Below are 25,228 nucleotides of genomic sequence, written 5' to 3' on the forward strand. Positions count from 1 at the left end.
CCTTTTTTTACCTCACTGCATATAAATGCTGCAAACCCTCTTTCTTTCTTTTTTGCCAATTCATTTTATTTTCTTTCTTTTTTGTAACACTAAATACCCAACCTTAACCACCACACCACAACATGCTCCGCTCACAAGCACTCACTACTTTGCGCAAGTCAAGCCGCGCGTTCAGCACTAGCATGTACGCGCGCAGCTCCAGCAGCGCATCGGCGCCTGCCCTGGGCTTCCAGCTTTCCGAGGACCAACTTTCGATTCAGGAAACCACGCGCCAGTTTGTCCGCGAGGTGGTCATCCCGGCGGCGCCGCACCATGACAAGACGGGCGAATACCCGGTCGATATTATCAAGCAGGCCTGGGACCTGGGCCTGGTCAACTGCCACATTCCCAGCGAGTACGGAGGTCTGGGCTTTGGCGTTTTTGACTCAGCACTGGTCTCCGAGCAGCTTGCCTACGGCTGCACTGGCATTCAAACTGCCATCGAGGCCAACACTCTTGCCGAGGCTCCGGTGATTCTGGCCGCCAACGATGCCCAGAAGAAAAAGTATCTTGGCCGCATGACCGAAGAGCCACTGATGGCCGCGTACTGCGTCACCGAGCCCGGGGCCGGCTCTGACGTAGCAGGTGCCAAAACCCACGCGGTGAAGAAGGGCGACAAGTGGATCGTCAACGGACAAAAGATGTGGATCACCAACGGCGGTAAGGCTAACTGGTACTTCCTTCTGGCCAAGACCGACCCAAATGCCAACGCTGGCAAGGCATTCACCGGATTCATTGTCGACGGCAACAGCCCAGGAATCACAGTCGGGCGCAAAGAGTGGAACATGGGGCAGCGCGCATCTGACACGCGCGGCATTACGTTTGAGGACGTTGAGGTTCCCGATGAGAATCGCCTCGGAGAGGTCGGCCAGGGGTTCAAGATTGCAATGGGCGCCTTTGACATTACCCGCCCGCTGGTCGCTTCAGCGGCTGTCGGCTTGGCCCAGCGCGCCATGGACGAGGCGTCGGCGTACGCCCTGCAGCGCAAGACCATGGGCAAGCAGATTATTGAGCATCAGGCAATTGCTTTTATGCTGGCCGACATGGCCATCCAGACCGAGGCCGCCAGAATGATGGTCTGGCGCTCGGCTTGGCTGCGCGACCAGAACAAGCGCAATACCTACTATGCGTCGATTGCCAAGGCCCTGGCCTCGGAGACTGCCAATAAGTGCGCCTCGGACGCGGTTCAGATCTTTGGCGGCAACGGGTACAACACCGAGTATCCGGTCGAGAAGTTGATGAGAGACGCCAAGATCTTTACGATTTACGAGGGCACCTCGCAGATTCAACGACTCATTATCTCGCGCACAATCGCAGACATAGCCAAGCAGAACCAATAAATGTGCGTCTTCTGTACTAATACAATTATCTACACTCATTTGCACTCCCCAAATAACCCAATGCCACGAAAATTGTATGTCTCACTGGTGGTTGCCAGCTTTTATAAATGTAAATATATATTTAAAATTTTGTCTATTAAATACGAATTGATATAATAATGGCTACAAGTCTGCTATAACAAATTAAATATACATGAGTATCTCATTAAGTGAACGGGATGTACCAGCTTGGTCGATGAGATTCGGCCACATTGTCTCTGGGCACCTGGCTCGTTGTAACGGGCGCCGGCATGTTTCCTGAAAAGTTGCTCTGCATGCTGGCGTAGCGCGACCGGCCAGACTCGCTCATATTGCTAATCTCGCCCATATAGCACTTGCTGGCCATTTTGTAAAGCTGCGCGAGCCCCTGCTTTTCGATGCGCTCGACAAACACCCGATAGTACGCCTCGCTGTCTCTGAGCGAGTGGTAGATTGGCGGGCCAAGGATAATGTAAAAGTACGCCTGCTGTGGGATAAACACAGCTAATAGCTTCAGGATTCCGGCCAAAACTTGACCATCAGGCCCAAACTTGGCATACTTGAACGCAATGGTCAGGATTCCAGATAGTGTCAGAATCCCGGTGACAATGAGCATTTTTTTGAACTCACCAAAGCAACTCTCCATCTTGCGCGCCTTGACCAGCATACCGCATACCACTAGCCCTTGAATAATTAACACTCCCATTCCGGCTAAGAAAATGGGCGACTGGACAATGCACATGTTTGACTTAATGTCGTACCCGTAGCCGGCATTGGAATCCAAAACAAAGGCCAATGCGGCGTACACTACGCTGACAGACACCAGATAAATTGACGGGATTATCAAAAATATTCCTTTCGGTTGCCGCTTCAGCACAAAAACGTTGATGTACCGGTAAAGACGCATCTGGAACATAGCAACAAACATGAGAACTCCAATAGACATACCGAGCCAGCCGATAGTTACTGCACAGACCGCCCACTCTTTAACCGCATAACGAGAGCTGCCAATAAACACGCTCCCGATGAAAGACATCACCATGGACACGTAGGTAAAGTACATGTTCGATAAGTTTTGCGACTTTAATGGCGTGTACTCGCGCTTGATGTAACTGTATACAAGTACGGTAAAGTTGACCATGAGGGCGAGTATGCATATCACCAGTATAACTATATCTGGCGCATTGTTTGGTTGGTCCGCCATTTTTGATACAGGTAAAAGTAAGAGTCTAGGCAAAATAACTTACAGATAGTTAATAAGATATAGGTGCAAATGCAAGAAAGACGTGAGCAAATAAAAAAGTATATAGATGAGAGATTTAACAAAAAAGGTATAAACGAAAGTAAAAATTAAGTTGATATATACAATCAATAAATATGGAGAAAATAATTAAAGAGCAAAAAGGTGTGGGCAAGGCTGCCCTGTTTTGCGTTTAGCTATAGCCACACACAGCTTACGATTTGGTGTAGAGCTGGCGGCCAAGCCAAAGCTGACAGCTGTATTTTTCTTTTTGCACATTACTTTTGCCTTTATTTTCATTGCTTTTTTTTTGCCCACATCGGTTTTATTTTACGTGTCGTATAAAAAGAGCATGGAATAAAAAAGCGTGCAGACTTTGCTCTTTTTAGTGTTTCATTTAAAAATATTCTTTTTTACTTTTTATAAAGAGCTCTTTCGCTTTTTTCAATAATAAAATCAAAGCGAGGTGCACTCAAATAAAACGAAAATAGTGCGACCGGCGCCAAGGAAACAAATGGGTAGAGTGGATGAGGCCAATTTAAAAACGCCCAATTTTTTTATATTCTAGTTTACAATTAGTTGATTTAACATTGTTATTGTTGATGCTACTCTCATCATTTTCGAATTTCAAATTTTTTGGTAAAATAAAATAAAATAAATGAGCAATGAGAACGCGTTGTGTAGATGAAGTTAAGGAAATACAATTTGTGGTGACATTACTGCTCCAAAACTCGTGCAATGTAATTACTCGATAGAAAAATACGGAAAATAGCACGTCTGTTTTCAATGGTACGCTTACTGCTATTGTGAGTGTATGCTGAAAATAAGACAACATGTGGAGACTGACGCATAAAAATAGAGCACGGTTGTCGCAGACATTTGGCTCACTTTGCCATTCACCCTGTACATTTGAAAGAGGATGAAGACAATTTTCCAGTCGTTAATAATTAATCGTATTGTCTTTTTTATTTAGCTTCTATACCTGTACACAAAATCATCTGTTTAATTTAATAAGCAAAAAATGCTCGACTATCCGCCCGTATACAGCGCCAACCAGACCGGTAACAATTCCTATGGGTACGTCACGCGTATCAGCGCCCTACAGAACCTTGTCAAAAGGAAGCGCTATGACATATCTATTTGGCTGCAGTCGGGGCTCAGCGTCATTTATGCGACCGAGTTGGTCTATTACTTTATACGGCTTCGGAGCGTGGCAGGCGCGCGGGCAGCATCATGGCGATCCGGCCTGATGCTCGTTCTGCTGATAATGGACATTGCTTTGATCTGGCTGACTGTGCGCAGCAAAAAGTTGGATATGTGCGGCCACAGTGTGCAGGCCAATTTTTCAGCTGCTAATGGTGTTGGAATGGGGCCTCGCGGCTATAACGTCGAGGGCAATAATCCCTTTGCAACACCGCTTCACAGAATTGGCGCGCATGCTGACGGCAACCACGCCACGCATCTTCCCGAATTAGGACGCAGCCATGAGCCGTCTCCCTATGTGCCCGCACCCCGTGCGCCAGAACCAGCGCATGCCGAACTGAGAAGCCACTTGCACACACCCATCACCGGGTAAAGCAAAAAATATTGAGCACGACCATGGCCACATCAGCAGCCGATAAACAAGTTTTGAAATAAATTCGATTGAATAGAAAATTGGTTTTGGAGAGAAAATTGAAATATTGAAAATGTAATTAACAAGATACAGAGTCGGAATAGTATTTGCCTCATTGGTATTTGTTCTGAGAAGAACCGTTCGGCATGCGCGGCGAAGTGTGTCTGCTCGAGTAGATCTGCTCGTGCGAGTTCTGGTACCACTGCTGGTCACCGCGATCGACACGATCGGCGGCAGAGGCCTGCTGCTGTTGTTGTCTCATCATCTGAAGCTTTTGCTGCTCGTGTTGACGCTGTTGCTGTTGCTGCATCGCGACCTGCTGCTGGGCTGCCGAGTTCTGGACGTGCCTGCGATATTCGTTATACTCAGTAGCATTCACAAACTGAGTGGAATTGCCAGACTGGCGTCTGGGGGAGTGCAAGCCTCCTGATGGGATCGCCTGCGTCTGTTGCCCTGGAGCCTGCCGTGCTGGAGTCGGAATAGGTGGTATTTGCTGGCGCGGACGGGAATGGATGTCAATTGGAGGGCGAGAATTCGCTATTCCTACGCGCCCGATGGGAGAATCTTCTCTGAGAATACTTCCACGCTCCTGGTTGGCAAAGCTCTCGCGCATTGGTGGCTGCGACTGCGGCGGCTGTGGTGACTGCTGCTGCTGCTGGTAACGGCCCTCAGAGTACATGCGCTGCTGCCGGCTAAGGTATGTCGATGAGGCAGTCTGCGATAGCTGAGACGGGTGAGTGGGACCACGCGAAATAGCTGCGGCAGCTGGCAATGGCACGGCGGATGGGGCCCGCTGGCCTGTCGCTGAGCGATAGCCGGGGGCCGACACATCGACTGGAGGCGTTGTCGAGCAGTCGGATGCGCTCACGATGTTGTGCATGACCCTCTCCATCTTTCCCATCCATGTGCGCATCTCGGTCCTGTGCTGGCCAAACGTATACTCGAGTCTGCGCAGCTGGGATTTTAAATCATCGTTCTCCATGCGCAGCTCGTCTATGGCAGTAGCGACCTCCACCGGGAGCTGCGCTGGGTTGATGTGCGTCGCTGACCTAGGGCTAATCCGATTGTGCACATCGCCATACACCTGACCCATGGTCCCATTGGTAATCGCATCGTACACCCGGCGGCTTCGCTTGGGGATGCTGCCAACTGAGTCGGTGCCTGGCCCGTACGCATACTCGGGCTCGACATCACCAAGTCTTGTCGGCGACCGCGCGCGTTTGCGCTCAACGGGCTCGTTGAAGTTGCTCCGCGGCGACAGGGGGCGGGGCAGAATCGGAAGCGGCCGCTGCTGAGGCGATGCCGCGCGGCTCTGCGCTGCACTATCCACGATAGACGCAACGCTGGGTAAAAGTGTAAAAGCAGGCTTGGTCTTGACCTCCAGCTTCGGCACCACTGGCTGGACCTTGGGAGGTGGCATCAAGGGCCCCGTGGCCTCCATCCTCTTGGCGTAGCCATTGGGGTACTTTGACCTGTAATCCTCAGCGTGCTGAAGGGCACTGGCAAGCAGATTGTCGGCAGCCTTGATGTCAGTCTTGGCCAGAGCGACGCGCAGCTGCTCACGGTATGCCTTGAATTCATCAGAATCAAACAGCACGTGCGAAAACAAAGGGTTGGCCTCCACCGCCTTGCTCATCGAGGGCATCTCAAGCATAAAGGCAACGTCCTGGATCAGCACGACGCGAAGTTCCTTTAGGAGGCGCAGGAACCGTGTCGCCGACCGCACATCCTCGTTGTTGTCATTTTGGCCGAATGCGTTCATGAGCAGGGGCTTGATCCACGGAAAGACCTCCTTTTGCAGCGACAGCGGCGGGATGATGCTGAAACGCTGGGCCATCTTGCCCGCATCACTACCCTCCAAGTCATAGCCCGCGTTGACCCTCAGAAGTACGTCGAGAACCTCGGGGAGAATGGCATTGCTGTCAAGGGTATTAACGCAATTCAGGCCCTTGATTCCATCAGCTGTGGGGCGAACGAGCTTGAACGCGTCTGCATAAAAATAGCCAATGTCACTCATCAGCTTTGACCCGGTCACACTATTGGTTGGGGAATGGAATAAATATAAACAGCACAACCGGAAAAACGAAATTAGCTTGCATGTCATATTCGGAAACATGTCATTTTCAAATATGGCATTTTTTGTAATATAGCGCGCAAATATATTCTTGTCTGCCAATGGCATTGCAGGGATTGCCGAGCTGGAAACACGGCGGGTTCCATTTCGCGAGCCGAAAACAAAGTTTGAAAGCTTTCCGCAAAAGCTCGGATGAACTTCGAGACAAGTAAATTTAAAATCGTGAATGCTCAAGCGTAAAGCTACCAACAACGGAGACTTGTTTTTAGGTCCATAAAGGGAAGAAAAATACGGAAGTCGCGGAAACAAACAAACACAGAGCACGAGCTTTCCCTACGAAACAGAATATTAACAGCATATTATGGGAATCCTGAAAGAAACAGATCTTTGGATCAACCCAAAAAACATTGCGCAAAAAATACTTCTGCCAACGCATGGTGAAAAAAGCATTTGTGGATATATGGATGCAAAACCGAGCAATATTTTCGATTATACAAACAGGTTTATGCATCAATGTGCATGCGGATTTGTAATGGGCTGCAATAGAAAGCACAATTTAAGGGGGTTGATTTGGAACAGTACATATGAATAAAATTTGCTGAACTCGCGACATCAGAATTCAAAAGGCAACGAATGACAATAAAAAGAAAAGGTCGGATGCTGTGCGTCCCTGCGCTGATAAAACGAGATGCTGGGTTTTGCCAACTGAAATAGTCAAAAATAAATAATACATAACGACAGAATTGATGTACGCAAGAGAACCAAAGAAAAAGGGAGTAGGAGTGACATTTGACAATCCATCAAGAATAAAAAACAAGCGGGGGCAATAAAGATGCAGCATGCATGTGAAGTATTGTGAGGCATAAACAGATGCGTATCTCAATACGAAACAAAACAAAAATAAAAAATAAAATAAAGCAAACTTACATGTCCTTCGAAATTCCAGCAAAGGCTATCCGGGTAACCTGATCGACCTCCATTGGAAGCTCGGCCCCGTCGGAGAGCGTGGGGAACAGCTTGAGCGACTGCCACTCTGCCGTGGCAAAGTCTGGGATGGCCTCGTTGGCAACGTGCCACCTCCGGAACAGCTCAAAAGACAGCGCGTTCCAGGAGCATAGCAGCGGGTTGGCATGACGCATAATGGCAGCCTACGCGAGCGAAGAAAAGAAACAATTGGAGATCAAATTGTTAGGACGCGTGGTTGCGCAGTGAAAATATTTGAAAACAAAAATCCAGTCAACAATCAACAATTAATAGTCAATCTTACCTTTCCGGGTTTTAAACCTGCTAAAGTGTTTTTAGCAGAGTGATGCACGGTAACCGCAATGCACTTGGAAAAGGGCTTGTCGACATGTGTGGTTTTGTCGCCAGAAGTAGGTATGCCCACTATGGCCTGTTGCGGGGTTGTTGCCGTGTTCAGGGCTTCGTCCATCGACACGTCGGTGAGCGTCAGGTTAGTGCGCGCCCCCGATGACATCCAGGTAGAAATACCCAGGCACCGGTGTGTGCGCGCTTGACTTTGGGCATTTGAGCCCATTTCCAGCTGGCGGGCGTTCAATACAATGGACTCTTTCAGCGTCAGAAGATTTCCCTCAGTGAGGCTTTCGTCGTTCTTCTGCCATTTGGGAATGACCTCAGGAACTACACCCAGAAGCTTTTCTGTTTCGACATCCATATTGGGGGAGCCAGGCACCATCGTCTCATCAGTGTCGATCTGCGGAGACCGGCTTACAGATGGAGATGCAGGCTGCAAAAGCTTTAATTTGTTGGAATCCTGGTCAGTGACGCTATGGCGTCCCTCGTCGTCTGTGGTCGGGCTGAAGCGGGATCCGGCGCGCGTGCTGCTTGACACGTCTGCATTGAGCGGTGCAACTTGCAGCGGCGCTTGAGACAATGAAAACTGCTGGCCAGAAGTCGGGTAGCTCGGCTTGCTCACATACTTGACAATCGGAATGGCCTCCAAAGTCTCAGGCGGCGACATGCGCGAATTGATTGGGACAGGCAGCTGATTCGGTCTCTGCAGAGTTTTCAACAAGCGCCCCTGCTGTTGCTGCTGATTCTGCTGCTGGCTGTGCTGCTGATTCTGGTGCTGATGATGCTGCTGCTGGGAAATATGGCCCTGTGGGTACACCGGACTGCAAGGGCGGTAGCTGTTATCAATATTTTCGTGTGGGTACAACGGCGAGTTGCTGCGGTACGAGTGCGTCTGTGTGTATTCGGGCCTGACCGTCGGGTAGCGGTGCCTGTGGATTGCTTGTGACGAGCCCAGGACCTGTCCAGGCTGACCTATCGGGTGGATAACGCCATTACCAATTACGCCGAATGTCGGGCGCAGGCTGATCGGAGGCGTTCCGTTGGGGTGCACTGCCCCGTACTCATCCGTGCTCTCGGACCCTGAGCTTCCCTTTGGCACGCCGTAGATTGGCTCGCTGCGCCTGGACTGGCGCGGGCGCGGGAAGCGCATCACGATCTGCTGCCACTTGCTCATAAATATATGGCCTACACGTGGATCAGGGAGATCGGCACGGTTACCGTTTTGCAGCCTCCAGTAACAGAGAACGCCCTGGAGCTGGTTGCGCAGAACCTGTTGCACATGGGTAGACCCCTGGCGGATGCGCTCGGCAGAACCAGAGGTCACCATCCACTCTACGTAGTCGGCCAGACGCTCTTCAGTTACCCGCTCGTCGCCGCCGCAACGCTGGGCGCAGTAGTGCATCCACAGGGCAATGCGCGAGGAGTAGCAGCCCTTGGTGCTGGTGGAGACAAAGTCACAGGCTTCAAGAACTTCCTTGGCCCGCATGAGCTCTACAAGCGTGCATGGCCAGTATGGATTATCCGCCGTGTAAAAGTAGGACATTTTTAAAAATAAAATTAGTAGTTGCGTCGAGTTAAGCGAGGGTGAAAAAGAAAAAAGGAGGAATGGACATCAAAAATAAGCAAAATGAAAGATTATTTGTCCAGGACGTGGCTATTGAACAACAATTCAGGTCAGCCGGGGCAGCGCGTTCAATTGAGAAAAACACACTAGCATTCATTGCCTCCCCTCATTTCCCCCCATTTGGCAGTTTAACAAACCAATTGTTCGCCGAGTGCATGGTGGAAATATGCGATAAGCCACAATTATATTACACAATCACTTTGAGGGAGGAAAAAGATAACAAGTATGATGAGCATTGACAAGTGGGTGCTTGCAAATGGGTGGATGGATGAATAAAACAAGTGGTTGCTACCCCAAGTGTAAAAATGCAAGTGTCACAAGTCCTAATTTACAAATGCATATATGATAGTATATGCGCTCCACGCGCTCTTTGTTTTACATATAAAATATAAGGTATTTGAGCGGTCAAAACGCACACAAGCATACAAGAATATGCAGCAAAAAATACAATGTCTGTGTGATAGATCTACATTTATCACCTGGGGATATGTGCAGCTGCCATTAATGTCAGATGAAAAGCAACAATAGTGAGAATTGATTTTTGGGGCAGTAACCCAGGCGTTTGCTTGTTTGTTTGTATTTGTATGTGTGTGTGCATGCGCGTGGGGAAATATTTGGGGATGTTCATGCAATGGAAAGGCGGGGATGGCAGTATATGTCAGGGAAGTATTCATTAAAGCTGCTAACAAGGGACAAAAAAGCGCCGCTTTCTATATATCTCTCTTTGGTAGCAGCTGAAAGCTAAAGTTTTTAATATAAAGGGGAAGGTAGTAAGTAAACAAAACAATTTACAAAGTATCGGCATTTGTGCAAAAAAACACGAGTCATGCTTTAATTGTTTGCTAAAATGTGGGAATTTAAGGGCTTTATTGAATGATAAATAAACTGGGTGGTGTTTAAATACATACGCGCCCATGGCATTAGGGGGATGGAGAGTTCCAAGTAAAGTCACAATTTTGCAGCGCGGTTGTACTTATTTTCCTAAGTCAAGCGTGGAATATTCGCTTTTGAGGGCGGAAAAACAAAACAAAGAGAAAAACTGTGAACAGCGGGTTCTACAAGAAAGAATAAGCACTTGGTTGAAATGCTAAAGACGATACTACTGACAGTGCCCAGGCGTAGAATGTACAGGAGCGCACCTAATGCGGGTGCCAAATACAATACTACTCACGCGTGATATAGTGTTTTTGCGGATTGTGTGCTTCTGGCTAGCAAGCCAGAGCAACTCCTTACAATGCGCGCAGTACACATAAAAACAAAGGGTGTGACAAATGGATCATCTGTCAGAACAAGGGATATGAGGGATGGTATTCAAAGTGAGTCTAATTGGCATTCAAAGTGAGCAAAAACAATAAAGTATAAATGCAAGCATGGTAAAGGGATAAGCAAAGGACAGCGGCGGTGTACAACAGTGGACTAGCGCTTTGAATACAACTTCAATTGCGTTTGGTGTAGATATCATGGCACCTTTCGCGCCTCATTTCCTGTAAGACACCCCCACTTTGGTTACGCCATGCATATATGTGAATATATGGTATTGGTGGGTGAGCCCAGGAACAAAAAAGCTATGGGAGCGCTGTAGGTAAGCAGTGGCGCGGTATAAATAATCACGCACAGTCTTTTAAGTGTTGTTCTGAACACCACACCCGCTACGCACAGGGAGGTGCAGTGTGGTTGTGCTCCAACCCTACCTTAGTTCGCTTACCTTTATCGGTGTATGTCATGGTTATTATGTCCTAGCTAGCCAGTTGAGCCGCGATAACTGGGTGCTATTGTGTGAAAAAAGACGCGTGCCTGTAATAAAGCAATGAAAATAAAAAATGTGTGTGCAAGTGCGTTTAAGGGTAGTATGTATCCTTGTTTTGTCAGAGCAGTGAGAACGAGTATATGAAATAAAAAAGACAATAGAGTTCTACAAAATAATTAAAGTGCAAAAATAGGGTTGTGTGTGGCCAAAACTAGAAAAAGAAAACAATAAAGAGAAAAGGGTATATCACAGTGGACGTATTGCGGCGGCACTTTGTAACTCGTATTGACAATAATGAAAAAGGCAACTGGCTAGTGCACTAGTGTATAAAACAAATATCACAGCTATAATGTGAATACGATTGAAAAAGAGGGAGGTCAGTGGTTGTGGTCGTGTTTGTACGAAAAATGCAGTATATGTGTAAATATATAAAAACAAACTATTGAAATCGAATGGACAGAGAATAAAGGCTTTTGTCGAGCAGATGGGGGAGAAGGAAAAGTATTTCTTAATTTTTTTGACTTGGCATACGGTATGAAAGGGCCAATATTATATTTTACATCGCGCCCAAAGGGTAGCAATCAAATACATTTGGGAGTACTCAAAAAAAAGAAAAGGTTTTTTAAAAAGCAGGTTTTATGCGCTCGAAAATTTTGAAATTTTCGCTACTAAGCGTATGGAGTGATCACCACTCTCAGATAGCATAAAGCCGAAAATCGCCTATTGAAAGGGGGGGTGAGTGGGGGGTGGGTATATAGCCCTGGGGCCAATGGCACAGAGTGGGGAGCAGAAAAGGATGGGGTTGGGTGACCAGACAAATTAGATTTGCATCGAATATTTTCTTTTTTTACTCCATTGTTTTTTCTTTTTCAGTGAGAAATTCAGCACAAAGAGAAAACAGAAACATTGAAAATATTGGTGACAAAGAGCTAAAAACAAATATGAGGGAAACTTTATATTTTTCGCCTTCCAATAGCTTTGGCTCCTTTCATTAATTACAGAAAACCCAAGGCTTCATGCGTGTTGTCAAGCAACCTTTGCTACCGGATACAATTGTCTGGCCAAACCAAAATATTCACGACAGCGCAATCTGAGCGCTGCGCTGTAATTTGGCGTCCAGTTGATACCGAAGCTTTTCCTTCCGAAAAACTCCTAAGTGGAAATTATGATGAGCGTCATCATAGTGAGCCCGCTTGTATAAATCGCGTTTTGTCTGCGGGCGGAATATGAGCGTTCGACCAATAGGACGCTTTATATTCCCATCGTTTGAATATGGCAATTTGAACACTAAAATGCCTCGATTATATCTGACAGGCAAGACGCACAAAAAAGCGTTTGACAAAATAACCAAACTGAGCCAAAAGTTCGCAGTTTAAGCTCGCCAAAATGGTGCCTCTTTTTATTTATTGTTTCCATTTTTAACTTACCGCCCATCAGGACTGTCATTGTGCGTCCTATTGTGAAACCTTGCTTCAAATTCAGTTTGATGAAAACTTTCTACTTGCGGCATTCTATACTTAAATGACATCAATGTTGCCATCACTTAATCATGCGGTTCAAAATATACAAACAATTCGTATATGGATCACTGTAAATACTGGCTATCACATTAATTATATTGAAATAAAGGGCAATGCTCTTATTAAAATGAAAATAGACAATATAATAAATCTCTTGGCATTAATCGAACATTTCTATTGTTTTAGCTAAAATATGAGATTGTGGAAAACATGAACTATCTAATAAAAAATTCAAGTCACTGCTTTTTCCGGAAGGGCAGGAGGGCCTCCAACTAAAGCTTGCGCCGACGATGCTGATAATAGCGACATGTACGCGGTATTGTTATTTACACTGTGAACCTGATGATAATAGGTGGGAGGACCCTGTTGTGGTGCATAATTGGGCTCAGGGTACGCCTGGGGCCGTTGGTATTTAAAAACATTCGAATATCTGCCATCCATGATAAGCTGAGGGGGGGTCTGCAGATTTTCGAGCCAGCTCAATTTCCGCCTCATCTGCCTGACGCCAAGCACAGTGCCTATTATGTCAAATATTACAAGTCCAACAAGAAGACCAAAATACCATCTGAATTGGCGAACATAAATAGTTGAATTGTTTAACTCACGGTAGAAAAGATACCCCAAGAGACCGGCAAGGGCTAATGCAAAGAAGACACCCGCACACACCATCATTACAATGAGCCGCCTCACCTCTGCAATGCGATTTTTTCTGACATCTTCAACTTGCTCGGCCGTGTATGTAGCAGGTTGTTGCAGCGGCGGGTAAGAGTATTCCATGGCGAGAACTTCCAATTTATTTTAATGGAAGATTAATAATAATAAAAATAAAAATAAGAGCGAGGATGAAGCGACGATGCAACTAAATAATGAGACATGGCCACTGCACTCTTCTTTTAATTGATTTGAGGAATAAGAAACACCCTGCTTCTCAACTATGTGGGTACTAGCTCCTCCTAGGGCCGCAGTAAAGAAAACCATTTTATTTTGCTTGTAATCTAACTTCAACCTGTTTTTGAAGTGCCATTGAATTACATCCTCGATATGGCCACCGCACTTTCCTTTTAACTGATTTGAGGAAGAAAAACATCCTGCTTTTCAGCTATGTGGGTGCTAGTTCCTCATAGGGCCGCAGTAAAGAAAAGCATTTTATTTTGCTTCTAATCTAACTTCAACCTGTTTTTGAAGTGTCATTGAATTCCATCCTCGATATGGCAGTCCGACAGGCAATTATTTTTTACCAACGCCTTTGTGTAAATTTGCGTAATACCTGCTTATTATAAGATCCCTAAACAAATATTTAATGGACAGCAGGTTGAATGCTAATTGAAAAATGTCAACCAATTACTTATATTGCGTGGTGCTGCTGCTGTCTGGTTGAAGCTGAGTGCAATATAAATAGTAACCAAATCGGGATATTCTGGATGTTTAGTATTGAAAGCAGTTTAGTAACAAGAGATTCTCGGTAAGCCCATCTTAATCAGGTTGAAAATGGAGAATCACAAGCACAGACACAGACACAGACACAGACAGACAATAATGCTTGCAAACCAGCGGCTACATAAGATATGTGCAACATCAACTTTGCAAAAAAACAGTGTAATTTTGCACGATGTGGCTTTACATACGAAAAACTCTTCGCGAGCGGCAAAAATCAGTTATTATCGCGGCATTATTTCTATATTTAGATAAAAAATGTCAGCAATACATCACTTGTTCTAATATACGCAAGCAGTTCAAACATTAATCACCGTGAACGCTAAACATTGAAGACCTTGTTTCAACTAAAAAATGACTATGAAAAACTATGTGAACTACCTGGCAAACAAAATTAGTACGCCGACTTTTCCGGAGCGTAAGGGTTGCCCGACAGAGGCTGCACAGGTGGTGCCGATGATGGCGGCATGTACATGTTATTTGCCCCGTAGCCCTGCTGATAATAGGCGGGCGCTCCCTGCTGGGATGCATAATTAGGCGCAGGGTATTCCTGTGGCTGCTGGAAAATAACGATCTTGGAATATCCACCGTCCATAATAAGCTGAGGGGGAGTCTGCGGGTCCTTGAGCCAGCTCAGCCTCTGTTTCATCTGCCAGACCGTGAACGCGATGCTCAACACGTCTAGAACCAGGAGGCCAATGAGAAGACCGATGTACCAGCTGAACCAGCTGGAATATGTCCTCGTGTTGTTTTGCTCGCGATGGATGTAGTACCCAAGGAGACCAGCGAGGATTGCTGTGAATAATACTTCCAGACCCAGCCGCATGCCAAAGTGCTGCTTCACCTTTCTGATGCGCTGCCTCCTGACATTCTCGACTTGCTCTGCCGTGTATTGGACGGGCTGTTGCGGCGGCGGATAGGCGTATTCCATAGCAGGTATTTTATTATTTGTGAATATATTATGTGTGTGAGTGAGTGGTGGCAAAAAAATAAAAGAGCGAAAAAGAAGCAAAATAAAAAAGCAAAGAGGAAGTGTTTTGTGACCCTACTTGTTTTTTAGCACCTCTCCCCACACCCCATTTCACGATGCAAGAAAAAAATGTCAGACACATTCTATGTAGAAGTCCTTTTGAAGCTTTTATTCGATTGGCCAGCCAGCCAGAGCCATGTGAGTATTGGATGGTGTTTTTTAACCTCGAGCGTCCGTGTTCTTTTTGGCTCAAGCTTGTCGCCGCCCATGCGGTTAAATCGCTCCGTCTTAGCGCGTAGATGGCCAACAGGCAAGCATATATGCCAAAATATAAACAACTAAAAATTAATATAATATAATATATATTACATTCTTAAAAGAAGCACAATGAGTACCACGTACGCTGACAGGCACATTGCGCCAGACAGCAGCACTGTGCTGCCGCTGGTGACAAAGGGGCCTCGGGCGTGAGTGTCCTGGTTGAGCAGCTTTCTCCTCCGAACCAAGCCGATTGCCAAGAACCCCAGCGCTAGCGCTAGAAACACAAGCCCAACCGGGAAGAACGCCAAGCCAAACACGCGCAAAATGACAAGCGACGCGCCGAACAAGCCGATTGACGTGCGCCAGTATGCGCCATCAAAGGTGCGTTCGCGAGCTCGCACTTCTAGGAGCTCAGCCTGGGACCATGTGGGCGCAGAGGATTCGGCCCCTTGATCCCCTGGCGGTGTTGGTGATAGCGACGAAAACGTGGATATCCTGGACACCTTTCCGTGACCCTTTGCTTCACCGTCTCTGTTTGAAAGCGCTGCTTCAAAATGAGTGGTGGGTGTTTCGGCGGTGTTGGGAAGACTATTTTCACTATCGTCTTTGTAGCGGCTGCTACTTCTGCTCCTACCGACAATACTGCCAGAGCCATCAGTGCTGACGCTGAATATCCTGTCGGAGCTACCCACCGAGCACAGTTCGCTCTTTGCCGAACTGCCTCTACCTGTGGGTTTGCTATTATCCATATTGTCCATTTAAAGAAGAGCCCAGCTGGTGAATTCGCCTGCACAAAATTGAATGAAGGCAGCGTGAAAGCAAATAAATAAATTACTGAATGACGATACCACCAACAAAGAAAAAGATATAAAAAAGAAAACATCGAATAGGCAATTGACTGGTCGATAAAAAAGATTTTATTTTTACATATTTCGAGTGTGGGGGATTTTTTTGGACAGAACACCTAAAGCGGAGCAGGGGTGCTGGGCACCTTCTGATGACGTCCCGTCTGCGGTGGCCGCCTAAGAGCACCCGGCTCCACAGGACCGAATGGCAGCGACACGTTGTTTAAACTTGTGCTAGACATGCTCGAGTCTCGCTGTAGCGCACCGCCCCACTGGTGATGCAATCGCTCGTTCGCACGCATCTGGCGCCAAGCACGTGGATTTTTGCCGCGCGTAGAAAGCCACGGACGCTGCATATCAGGGGCCTCGAGGTTCTGGCTCTGCTGGTACTGGTGTTGCACCGCAAGATGCCGGTGATAACTGCTGTACGTCGGAAGCAGTGAGGGCGGCCGAGACTGCGGCTGGGCGTCGCTTCTGGCACGGCGCCTCGATTTCAAAAACGCCCAGCTAAACTTGTGGGCGTTCCGAGCGCGCGGATTCTGCACCTCCTCATCTGTCGTCTGCGGGTCATTCACCCACACTATAACCGTGCGGTAGTAGTACGCCGTAATGAATATCGCAAATCCGGAAACAACGAGCAGGATGGAGAGCAGGACCATCACCCAGCTGGACGACCACCGCACATATGCGTTGTCCCTCTGGTTTTTATTGAATCGATAACTGTATAAAACTAACAGAACCAGGATCAACACGCATACGAGTGTCTCGATTGTAATCCAAATTGCGCGGTTACGCCTCACTATTTTTAAGACCCGCTCCTTTGCCGACGTTAATAATACAGCCCTGGATACGGCTGTTCGGATTGTCCTGTCATTGTTGGCGGCCGCATCGATAACAATGGTCCCTTGCTTTTCATTGGTAATGTGTGCGTGTGGAATCGAGTGCTGCCGCTGCTGCCGTTTTTCTGATATTTGTGGCTGTGTCCAGGCCGGAGGCTGGGGATTGTTTGTGATTTCTATTGACGGCCGCATGAGGGCAAAAAAACTACGGTCTATTCTAGTAATAAATAAGTAAACGAATATTCAATGATGCGCAAACAGAGTACTATACAATCGCAAGCGCGACTTGTGTAGAATATATAAAAACAGGAGTAAAAGGCGGGATGATGTGCGTGCGTGTGAGCAGGAGGTGAAATAAAATAAATTGGCTTTTAAATAAGAGTAATGAAAATTGCCGAAAAAAGGCAGCGCAAAGCACAACACAGAACAGCTAAAAAAAATATAAAAAAGGGGCGAATACTGCGATGATAAAAATTTCAAATAATGATAAACGTTGGTCTTTGAAAAAGAGAAAGGAAGAAAAAATGCAGAACGATAAATCGGCGGTGTGGAACATAAAGATGGAACAAAATTCCTGGTCTCGAAACAAGAGAAAAGTACTCTTGTAGTTGTCTGAAAAGAAAGATGGAAGGAAGGTGCAGACCAACAGAATTAAAGCAGAAACGATGTATTTTATACTATTATATGCAGCAGAGGAAATCGCTGCAACTCTCATTTTATATTGTTTGTGCTCAGCACAGGTCAAACAACAGGGGCATTATTCCATCGATCGGCAACTATTTGGTGGGAGGAGAAATTCAGCGCATCAGCAGTCACCGGCACGCAACGAAATAACAAGACTTACTGGCAGGCCTTGCGCAATACTTTGTTGTGTCCCGTCTCGTCTTGTCACGTTACGCCATGTATTGACTGCAACTTTATGTTTCTTTCTCCGATTAACGCAACCCGCGCTTTTTTCGACATTAGAATAAGTCAGAGTGCGCAGCCGCCATGCTAGTAGGAAAGGTTCCTCTCATGTGCTTTAAATCAGGGTCGGAAGATGGCCGACACATGTGATATGGCTAGTCGCATGGTGCGAAAGTGCGCGTAAAAGTGAAACGCTTTCTTGAATCGGCTACTTACTTATTTTTAATTCATTACTTTCCCTTGTCAGAACAATTGCATTTTGCTATCCCATCTAATTACATTCACAAATAAACAAATAAACAACAGCTCGCAAGCACAATTACCCATCTAACAAATGAGAAAAAGCCGACTAAAACCCACACACACGTCTTGCTGTTTACATCACTTTCTTCTTGCTGCCGCTGCTGCTTCTGCGTTGGCATATACACGTAACGATTATATATTAGCTCGCCAAATGTGCTCCCTCTAGTCCCTGCAGCTTGTCTAAAAATATAATAAAAACCCGACTTGTGCGTCGTTTAACTAAAAAAGGCTTGAACACATATTATGTACAATAGCAGAACAATACGGAAGAAAAATTAAAGGCATCGGCCATTTTAGCTAATGAAACGCAATCGTGTCGATCGACTTGCCAGGCTATAAAATATCATTGGCAAAAATTGCAAAAAAAAGTAATTGCTCACTACAGGGGTCGAACCTGTGACCTACGCGTTATTAGCACGTCGCTCTAACCGACTGAGCTAAGCGAGCTGAAACAACTTTTAATTGTCTAATTCGCTTGTTCTGATCTGTGTAATTATAAAACATACTTACTTCTAAAACAGTTGCAAAACATTTGTTTGCCATTCAACAATAAAATATTTTTTCAGTTGGATTGCGGATAATTCAAGCATCGAGAAAAAAAGTGTTCTTTCAGTGCGCAGCCATATTATTTTATCTTCCCCTATATATATATTTTTTAAAAGCAAATCACTCAAATTCACACATACTCACACTCTATGAGTTCAGAAAATGACGCGCACGCTTGCTCAACCAAACGCAAAATCGAGGCAGCTGACCCACCTGTCACTGTGCCCATAGAATCAAAGTCGCCAAAGAACCCGCGGCGTGCAGATAATGCAGAGACAGGAGAGATCGTGGTTTGCCCGTTGTGCCAGGCCACGCTGTCACACCTATCAGCTGAGAAGGCCGAGCTGCACGTCAACGGGTGCCTAGATGTGGTGGTTTTAGAGGAGAAGAAGGCCAACCGGTCCAGGCGGAGTATCACCGCAGCACTGCTGTCTCCAAAACTCGCTTCAGCCAAGGATCAGAAAGTTGCGCAGTCCTTCAAAGTGGAGATGCTGGCTGCAACGACCGAGAAAATTTCCCAAGCCTTAGACCATTTAGTAAACAGCAGCAGCATCGAAGCCATGCTTCGGGAGATCGAACTGGTCTCTTTTAAGCCCGAGTCTCCGCCCCAGGGCGCCTACACATACGTTTATGAGCTTCCTTCCGATAGTGTCACTCGGCAGCCAGCAATGCCACCGCGCAGCACTAACCCTAAGCGGCAGCCCAAGCCCCTGCCGTCGTACAAGCGAATGCCCGGAACAACCTTTACCGTTGACGCATTCAAGTACGGTATTCTGGATTTTTGCACCGCATACTTCCTCACGCATTTCCACTCCGACCACTACGGCGGGCTCACCAAAGGGTTTACAGGTGATATATACTGCTCACGCATCACCGCAAACTGCATCACTGCAAAGTATGGCACTGACCAAAGCCGGATCCACGCCATGCCCATGAACACCAGGTGCATTGTGCAAGGCGTGTATGTGACCCTGATAGATGCCGAGCACTGCCCAGGCGCGGCCATCATTCTGTTTGAGATTCCGGGAGGTCCTGGCAGCCAGCCTACTCGCATCGTGCACACGGGTGATTTTCGGGCGTCAAGGAGCCATGTGTACCAAATACTCAAGGTATTTGGCACTGACCTTACTGTGCCAGTGACGCCTGAGCTTTTAGACTCGGCGACAGACAGTTTTGAAAGTAATCTGTCAGACATGCACGAGATGCCGGTAATTGACTATATTTATCTCGACACGACGTACTTGGAGCCGACTTACTCTTTTCCCAAGCAAAGGCAAGTCATAGACACTGTAGGTCGCTTTTGCCATGATATATATCGAGATCCGGGATACTTACCGAGCCATTTGAACAATGTCCGTAACAGTACAAAACAGTCCGGACAACTGAACCAAATCGACTCTGAAAACGCAAATACACTCCAATCGCCAGCGCCACCATTGGCAACAAAGATATCGCTGATAACACAATGGTTCCGGCCGCTGCAGAGGCCATTTGCGCCAAAGCTCGACAGCACGACAATCGCGGTCACTAATTCTGGCTACAAGAGAAACAACATCTTGTTTGTTGTCGGCACATACACAATTGGCAAGGAGAAGTTGTTTATCGAGATTGCTTGTCAAATCCAGTCCAAAATATTTGTGAGCAAGGACAAGCGCAAACTGCTCGAGTGCATTGCGAGCCCCAGCGTTCTGGCACTGCTCACGGACAACATGTATGACGCCCAAGTCCATGCTGTTTCTCTAGGCATGATCAATATGCGCGGCATGGCTGAATACTTGGCCTCGCTTCAGCCCAAATCAAAATTTACCAGCATCGTCGCCTTCAGCCCAACTGGCTGGTCGCACGCGGGGCCATACATCCCAGGCCACAGGGAGACGCTGTCCCCGATAATCCCCAAAACACCGTCTGCTGCCGAGTTGGACTTGGTTTTGAAAACAGGATCTGTCGAGGCCCTTTCGAGTCTGCTCGCGCACTCGGCGCACACTGGCGACGACAAGCAGCGCTTTGGCTTGGACAAGCTAAAACCCCGAGGCTCGTCAAACAAAGTGACTATATTTCCGGTCCCTTATTCTGAACACTCTTCTTTTGCCGAGCTCGCGCGCTTTGTTTGGTCATTGAGGGCAGGGCAGGTCATCCCAACCGTGTTTTCTACCAGCGACAAGAACTACCAGGCCAACTGCTGGCTGCGTCACTGGCACGAACTCAAAACCTTGTCTGAATCCCGAATTTGCCAGGGCATCGATGGGGCAAGCACAGCCAAGCGCAGTCATTGTCTTCAGGTAGCCAAGTTGGACATGCTGCTAGAATGAGAAAATGTTGGATATAACGTAAACATATTTAGGCTAAAATATATAGAGAAATTCCAAACCACCACTAGCAAAAAAAAGAACAAAACATTTGTCGCACTGAGCGCTTAGTCCTCCTCGCGAACCACAGACAGGCCATTATTACCAGAGCTGACAACAGTGGGTTTTGCTTGATCCTCTGGAGCCCCAACAGTACTGCTTTCATCGATTTCAATTGCCAGCTCGCGGCTGGCCGATGCAAACATCTGGTCAATGAGAGCCGAGGCATCTGCCTTTATCATCATGCTATTGCGCATAACTGGGCTGTTGCTGGCCAGGACACTGCGGGTGCGGAGCGCCATTGGTGAGGCCATCGGGGAGGCTGCTGGCGAATAGCGAGATATCGGTGTGAGCTCTTGCATCGCCGAGGGTGGGGGCGCCAGCGCATCCGCCAGTGATGGGCGGCGACCGGTTATGGCAGATGGGTCGGTGGAGAATGAGCGCATCTTGGGGGGCTTCATGCCGAGCGCGTGCGTGGGGCTATAGGGCATGTGAAGCCGGTGGGCGCCCCATTCGGCGATGCCGCCGGTGCCGGTATAGTCATTGGACTTTAGCCCTGCCGCTTGCTTTTCCTTTGTGCTGCCGCCGACACCGACGCCGCTCATCGAGTACGCCTCGAGACTGCCAAAGTCTGCCGAGGTGTTTGTGAATGGCTCTTCGTCATCAGATGGGAACAGCTCGTCATCAGGGATGCGGTACTTGCTGTTACTGGACAGGCCCATCATCTCACTGATGTCGCTGGCGTTGCTGTCATCGCTGGCAGCCTGGTCCGATCCGTTGTCGCTAAACTCCTCCACCTCCCACGGGCAGACGTCTGTCTTTTTCTTCGCCTCTTTGCGCTGAGTTTTCCTGCGGCTCCGCAGACGCTCCTCCTCTTTGCGTTCCATGTCCGGCTGTACCTGAAGCTCGCCAACAACGCCCTTGAGCTGCTTGAGCAAGGAAATCATCTCGCTGCGCATCTCCGTCTGCAAGTACCACGACTGCGGGCCCTGGGACAGGCCATGCACCGATTGACTGTCCGACGTGCCGGTCTGGGTAACCTCGATGACCCAGCTGCGGCCATGGAACGAGTCGTTTACACAGACAATGGTTTGCGGGCTCAGCCTGATGAGTGAAATCGCCGTGGCTGCGGGCGAGCTGCTCTTGTACAGATACAGCACGTTTCCGGCAAATATGACAAACCGCCGTTGCCACTGCTTGCGCCGCCATAAACTCGGCTTGGAGTTCTCAGCTGTGGAGTGCATGTTGAGCCAGAGCGCCAGACGGCTGGCTGGAGTGATCTCACGAACAGTGACTGCCGGCACACTCATGTGCGACGAGCTGCTGCTCTTTGAGCTCGGCTTGGTCAAGAACGACATCATGCGGTCAATCTCTGGGGCAACCGAGGAATCGCCATTTGGGTGCTGCTGTGCCTTGTCAAAGCTGGCTTGGGTGTGTGTAGACTCACTGTGGACGCTCATAGCAGCAACCGAGGGCGCCACATTTGCCTTGTCCTGGGCAAGGCTCTTGGGAGTCAACGATAACCCAAACATACCAGGGAACCTGGATGACGTCGGCACCTCGGTGACATTAATGCGGCGGCGCGACTCATTCGATGTGGCAGACACAGCCGACGATGACCGCGGGCGCATTTTGTCATTTAAATCGTCTCCGTCCTCCATCGCCTGGTTTTCGTCGACCGGCGACAGACGCGGGTGGACATCAGAATACGACGGTAGCGGCGGCATGCCGTCAGAGGACATGTACCCACCTTTGCCAGAATGCGCGGATGCGATCGACTTGGCACCCAGACTGGAAAGTGAGCTCTGCCTTTTGTGCTTTGGCACTGTCTGAACACCAGTGATCGAGGGCGCCCGGACACTGCCAGAGGACTTGGCCGAAGCGACTTCGGGTGATACCGCCTGGAACTTTGAAATGCACGCAGTGAGCCTGTCCATATGGGCATTGAGCTCAGTATACGGCGTGGTGCTAGACGATAAGTTGCTGAAAATCTCGCCAGACATGGCAGAAATGCGAAAGCGCGTTCCGTACTTGTCGTCGGCTCCGATACTGCTCTCTTGGCCAGTCAAAAGTATCGACATACGCTGCTTGCGGCGTGCAGACTTTCCCGCAGTGGCGGCAGCAAACAAAGCCGCAGACCCAGCGCTAGTAGCACCCGAGGCCAATGCCGATGCCGATGTCCCTGCACCACCAGACCTCTGGCTGTGGTAAACGTGTGTGCGGTTTGGCACATTCCGGCGGGCCAAAACGCCCATCAGCGCTTTTTCGAGCTGTGATAGCGCATCTGCCGGCGGCGCAAGCAACAAAGGCACGCGATTGCCCGGTTGTAATGGTGGCTTGGAGCCGTTTACAAGGTTGCTTGTGTCAGCCAACCGACGCAGCTGGGCAATGGCGGCCTCACGCGTGTCCGGCCCAAATGCACAATGTGTCGTGGAGGGTGTCAGCAAGCAGTACGAGTCGTCGTACGACGACAGAAAAAGAAGCTGCTGCTTTTGGGCGGTGGCAGATGCAGGTGTGCTGGCCGCATTTCCGGAAAGCTCGTTACTGTAGTCGCGCAGCTCATCATTTTTGTCGAGCAGCTGCAGCAGCTGCTCCTGATGTTGCTCCGAGTCCCACTCGGCAATAGTCGGCGACTTTAGCGTCGGCGCCTTTGACGAGGAATGCGCGCCGTCGCTGTCTGAGAGGTTGATGCCTGTTGGCGGGTATAAAAAGGTGTTGCGCGGCGTTGGCATTGCGCTGAACGAGTCCTGGCTGTCCATCATGTTCACTTTCGCTTCCCGCACGTCATCGATGCTGGTTATGCTGTTGCCGCTGATCGTACTCACTGGACGCGACGAGAAGCTGTTCTTCTTATCGGATTGGGCTAGCTTTGTCGATGCGGCGGTGAGGGTGGCCAGGCTGTTTGCGTCCTTCATAGTGCTAACAGCAGCGGCAGCAGTGACGGCGGCCGTTGTGGTGGTATTGCTGGTGGCAGTCATTAAAGTAAATGGAAGCGAGCTCAGCACGAGTGGAGTTGTTGATGATGATGATGATGATGATGATGATGATGATGATGATGTTGTTGGTAGTAGTGGTGAATTGCTACAATAAATATTTATAAAAAATGGTGTGTGTGGGTGTGCGTGCACGTGTGCGTATTTAAGTTGGTTGGTTAGTTAGCGTCAAAATGAATAAAAGTGAAAAATGTTTGTGTTGATAAAGTTGGCGTGTCGATAAAAGAGAAAAATGATGGCAGCAAAAGGCAATTGGAGGGGGGTATCAAAAAATATAGCACCAATTCGCGGGGAGAGAAGAGAAGAGGGAGCAAAGTGCGAGCTATCCCGAATTGGGCTTTTCAGAACGACATCCACAATCGAGGGCGATTGGTGGACGAAAAAGACCAAACGACTTTAAATGCAAAAACGCCAATACTGAAAATTGGGACTGTATTTAGGGAAACCGTTTTTTACTGGCTTCTGTCTGAGGGGTTGATGTGATTGCTCGAGGTGTGACGATAGGCCCTCCCAGTAAGTATGCGGCAAAATGAGATTTTGTATTATTTCGGCCTGCGCAAATAAAAATATGACAACCAACCCAAGAAAAAGAGGGAAAAAACATAGCGCAAAAATTGGAGGGAGGATGTGCGCAGACACGGTAAAAATAAGACAGATATGCAAGGAGAGCAAATTCTAAGGATCTGCGAGCAATACAAACCACTACTCAAAAAAGGCCTAATCGCCGTCAAGTAATGGGGCTTTTCTTGTTCTTTCATAGGACCTATTCCACATTTGCGTCGTTTATCGAGCGAAAATACAAATGCAGTTGTTTTGATTTTTCTTTTACACTCTGACCAAAACTGAACTTGTTATTTTTGGGCGTTGGGGAGCGAAAAAGGAAGGATCGAAACGAACAAGAGGTAGACGGTAAGAAAAAACAACAGACAACACACGACTTTGGATGTCGACATTTCAGGGTTTGAAAACAATTTTGTTATTTCAAACTCCTTTTTCCAAAGTTTCTGGCAAGCAGAAACTTTGGACGAAGATGGTAAACGTGTTAAGTTCCAATGGGCTTTTCAGTGGCAAACAGTTATTGCAAAATATATTGGAAACAAGTTTTTCACTGCACTGCAACTGCACTGCATTACATGAACTGCCAACTGCAGACACTAGCAAAGAGCGAAATTGCCAGTAAAGGCGAGGGAGAGCGTGGAAAAGTGATTCAAATTGGTTTGTCTGTGCACAACAGCAGTCCAGATAAACAACTTTT

At 47.9% G+C, this 25,228-nt stretch overlaps 11 protein-coding genes and 1 non-coding gene across 12 annotated transcripts; 3 read left to right on the top strand and 9 right to left on the bottom strand.

Annotated features, from left to right (window-relative positions):
* Positions 1–182: 182 nt before the first annotated feature.
* BX661DRAFT_192793 (acyl-CoA dehydrogenase/oxidase) lies at positions 183–1,379 on the top strand (the record flags this gene model as incomplete). Its single annotated transcript, XM_051537732.1, has 1 exon — positions 183–1,379. The coding sequence occupies one exon, from the start codon at positions 183–185 to the stop codon at positions 1,377–1,379; it is 1,197 nt and encodes a 398-aa protein (XP_051395477.1).
* Positions 1,380–1,584: 205 nt separating this feature from the next.
* Positions 1,585–2,916, bottom strand: BX661DRAFT_168257 (uncharacterized protein; the record flags this gene model as incomplete). The annotated part of the gene is made up of 3 exons (XM_051533419.1): positions 1,585–2,204; positions 2,346–2,567; positions 2,856–2,916. The coding sequence occupies 3 exons, from the start codon at positions 2,914–2,916 to the stop codon at positions 1,585–1,587; spliced, it is 903 nt and encodes a 300-aa protein (XP_051395478.1).
* Positions 2,917–3,565: 649 nt separating this feature from the next.
* On the top strand, positions 3,566–4,288 carry BX661DRAFT_10666 (uncharacterized protein). The gene has a single exon (XM_051532409.1). The coding sequence runs from the start codon at positions 3,659–3,661 to the stop codon at positions 4,211–4,213; it is 555 nt and encodes a 184-aa protein (XP_051395479.1). The 5' UTR covers positions 3,566–3,658; the 3' UTR covers positions 4,214–4,288.
* Positions 4,289–6,560, bottom strand: BX661DRAFT_10665 (uncharacterized protein). The gene has a single exon (XM_051532408.1). The coding sequence runs from the start codon at positions 6,432–6,434 to the stop codon at positions 4,365–4,367; it is 2,070 nt and encodes a 689-aa protein (XP_051395480.1). The 5' UTR covers positions 6,435–6,560; the 3' UTR covers positions 4,289–4,364.
* Positions 6,561–7,069: 509 nt separating this feature from the next.
* On the bottom strand, positions 7,070–9,385 carry BX661DRAFT_10682 (uncharacterized protein). The gene is made up of 2 exons (XM_051532410.1): positions 7,594–9,385; positions 7,070–7,474 (listed from the first exon to the last, which is right to left on the bottom strand). Exons 1-2 carry the CDS (start codon positions 9,181–9,183, stop codon positions 7,250–7,252), a joined length of 1,815 nt encoding a protein of 604 aa, XP_051395481.1. The 5' UTR covers positions 9,184–9,385; the 3' UTR covers positions 7,070–7,249.
* A 3,300-nt stretch (positions 9,386–12,685) lies between these two features.
* BX661DRAFT_176069 (uncharacterized protein) lies at positions 12,686–13,480 on the bottom strand (the record flags this gene model as incomplete). Its single annotated transcript, XM_051534251.1, has 1 exon — positions 12,686–13,480. A coding segment is annotated over exon 1 (541 nt), but the record flags the coding sequence as incomplete, so codon positions are not given.
* Positions 13,481–14,288: 808 nt separating this feature from the next.
* BX661DRAFT_176070 (uncharacterized protein) lies at positions 14,289–14,993 on the bottom strand. The gene has a single exon (XM_051534252.1). It carries the CDS (start codon positions 14,894–14,896, stop codon positions 14,360–14,362), a length of 537 nt encoding a protein of 178 aa, XP_051395483.1. The 5' UTR covers positions 14,897–14,993; the 3' UTR covers positions 14,289–14,359.
* Positions 14,994–16,089, bottom strand: BX661DRAFT_176071 (uncharacterized protein). The gene has a single exon (XM_051534253.1). It carries the CDS (start codon positions 15,952–15,954, stop codon positions 15,301–15,303), a length of 654 nt encoding a protein of 217 aa, XP_051395484.1. The 5' UTR covers positions 15,955–16,089; the 3' UTR covers positions 14,994–15,300.
* A 1-nt stretch (position 16,090) lies between these two features.
* On the bottom strand, positions 16,091–17,544 carry BX661DRAFT_176073 (uncharacterized protein). Its single transcript, XM_051534254.1, has one exon. It carries the CDS (start codon positions 17,070–17,072, stop codon positions 16,161–16,163), a length of 912 nt encoding a protein of 303 aa, XP_051395485.1. The 5' UTR covers positions 17,073–17,544; the 3' UTR covers positions 16,091–16,160.
* Positions 17,545–18,462: 918 nt separating this feature from the next.
* Positions 18,463–18,536, bottom strand: BX661DRAFT_t2. Its single transcript has one exon. It is a non-coding gene; the product is annotated as a tRNA-Ile (tRNA).
* Positions 18,537–18,706: 170 nt separating this feature from the next.
* Positions 18,707–20,976, top strand: BX661DRAFT_176074 (DNA repair metallo-beta-lactamase-domain-containing protein). Its single transcript, XM_051534255.1, has one exon. It carries the CDS (start codon positions 18,785–18,787, stop codon positions 20,942–20,944), a length of 2,160 nt encoding a protein of 719 aa, XP_051395486.1. The 5' UTR covers positions 18,707–18,784; the 3' UTR covers positions 20,945–20,976.
* BX661DRAFT_176075 (uncharacterized protein) lies at positions 20,977–24,038 on the bottom strand. The gene has a single exon (XM_051534256.1). The coding sequence runs from the start codon at positions 23,956–23,958 to the stop codon at positions 21,049–21,051; it is 2,910 nt and encodes a 969-aa protein (XP_051395487.1). The 5' UTR covers positions 23,959–24,038; the 3' UTR covers positions 20,977–21,048.
* Positions 24,039–25,228: the final 1,190 nt, after the last annotated feature.

The sequence above is a fragment of the Kickxella alabastrina genome, assembly GCF_025024165.1.
Source record: "Kickxella alabastrina strain RSA 675 chromosome Unknown BX661scaffold_1, whole genome shotgun sequence".
Lineage (NCBI taxonomy): Eukaryota > Fungi > Kickxellomycota > Kickxellomycetes > Kickxellales > Kickxellaceae > Kickxella > Kickxella alabastrina.

Bases quoted from the DNA above. Each gene is read 5' to 3' on its own strand.
- BX661DRAFT_176075 (XM_051534256.1), bottom strand. From the start codon at position 23,958: ATGACTGCCACCAGCAATACCACCACAACGGCCGCCGTCACTGCTGCC.
- BX661DRAFT_176070 (XM_051534252.1), bottom strand. From the start codon at position 14,896: ATGGAATACGCCTATCCGCCGCCGCAACAGCCCGTCCAATACACGGCA.
- BX661DRAFT_176073 (XM_051534254.1), bottom strand. From the start codon at position 17,072: ATGCGGCCGTCAATAGAAATCACAAACAATCCCCAGCCTCCGGCCTGG.
- BX661DRAFT_10682 (XM_051532410.1), bottom strand. From the start codon at position 9,183: ATGTCCTACTTTTACACGGCGGATAATCCATACTGGCCATGCACGCTT. The intron at 7,475-7,593 runs GTAAGATTGACT...TCGCTCGCGTAG, and splicing joins CAGGTTTAAAACCCGGAAAG to GCTGCCATTATGCGTCATGC.
- BX661DRAFT_10665 (XM_051532408.1), bottom strand. From the start codon at position 6,434: ATGCCATTGGCAGACAAGAATATATTTGCGCGCTATATTACAAAAAAT.
- BX661DRAFT_10666 (XM_051532409.1), top strand. From the start codon at position 3,659: ATGCTCGACTATCCGCCCGTATACAGCGCCAACCAGACCGGTAACAAT.
- BX661DRAFT_176071 (XM_051534253.1), bottom strand. From the start codon at position 15,954: ATGGACAATATGGATAATAGCAAACCCACAGGTAGAGGCAGTTCGGCA.
- BX661DRAFT_176074 (XM_051534255.1), top strand. From the start codon at position 18,785: ATGAGTTCAGAAAATGACGCGCACGCTTGCTCAACCAAACGCAAAATC.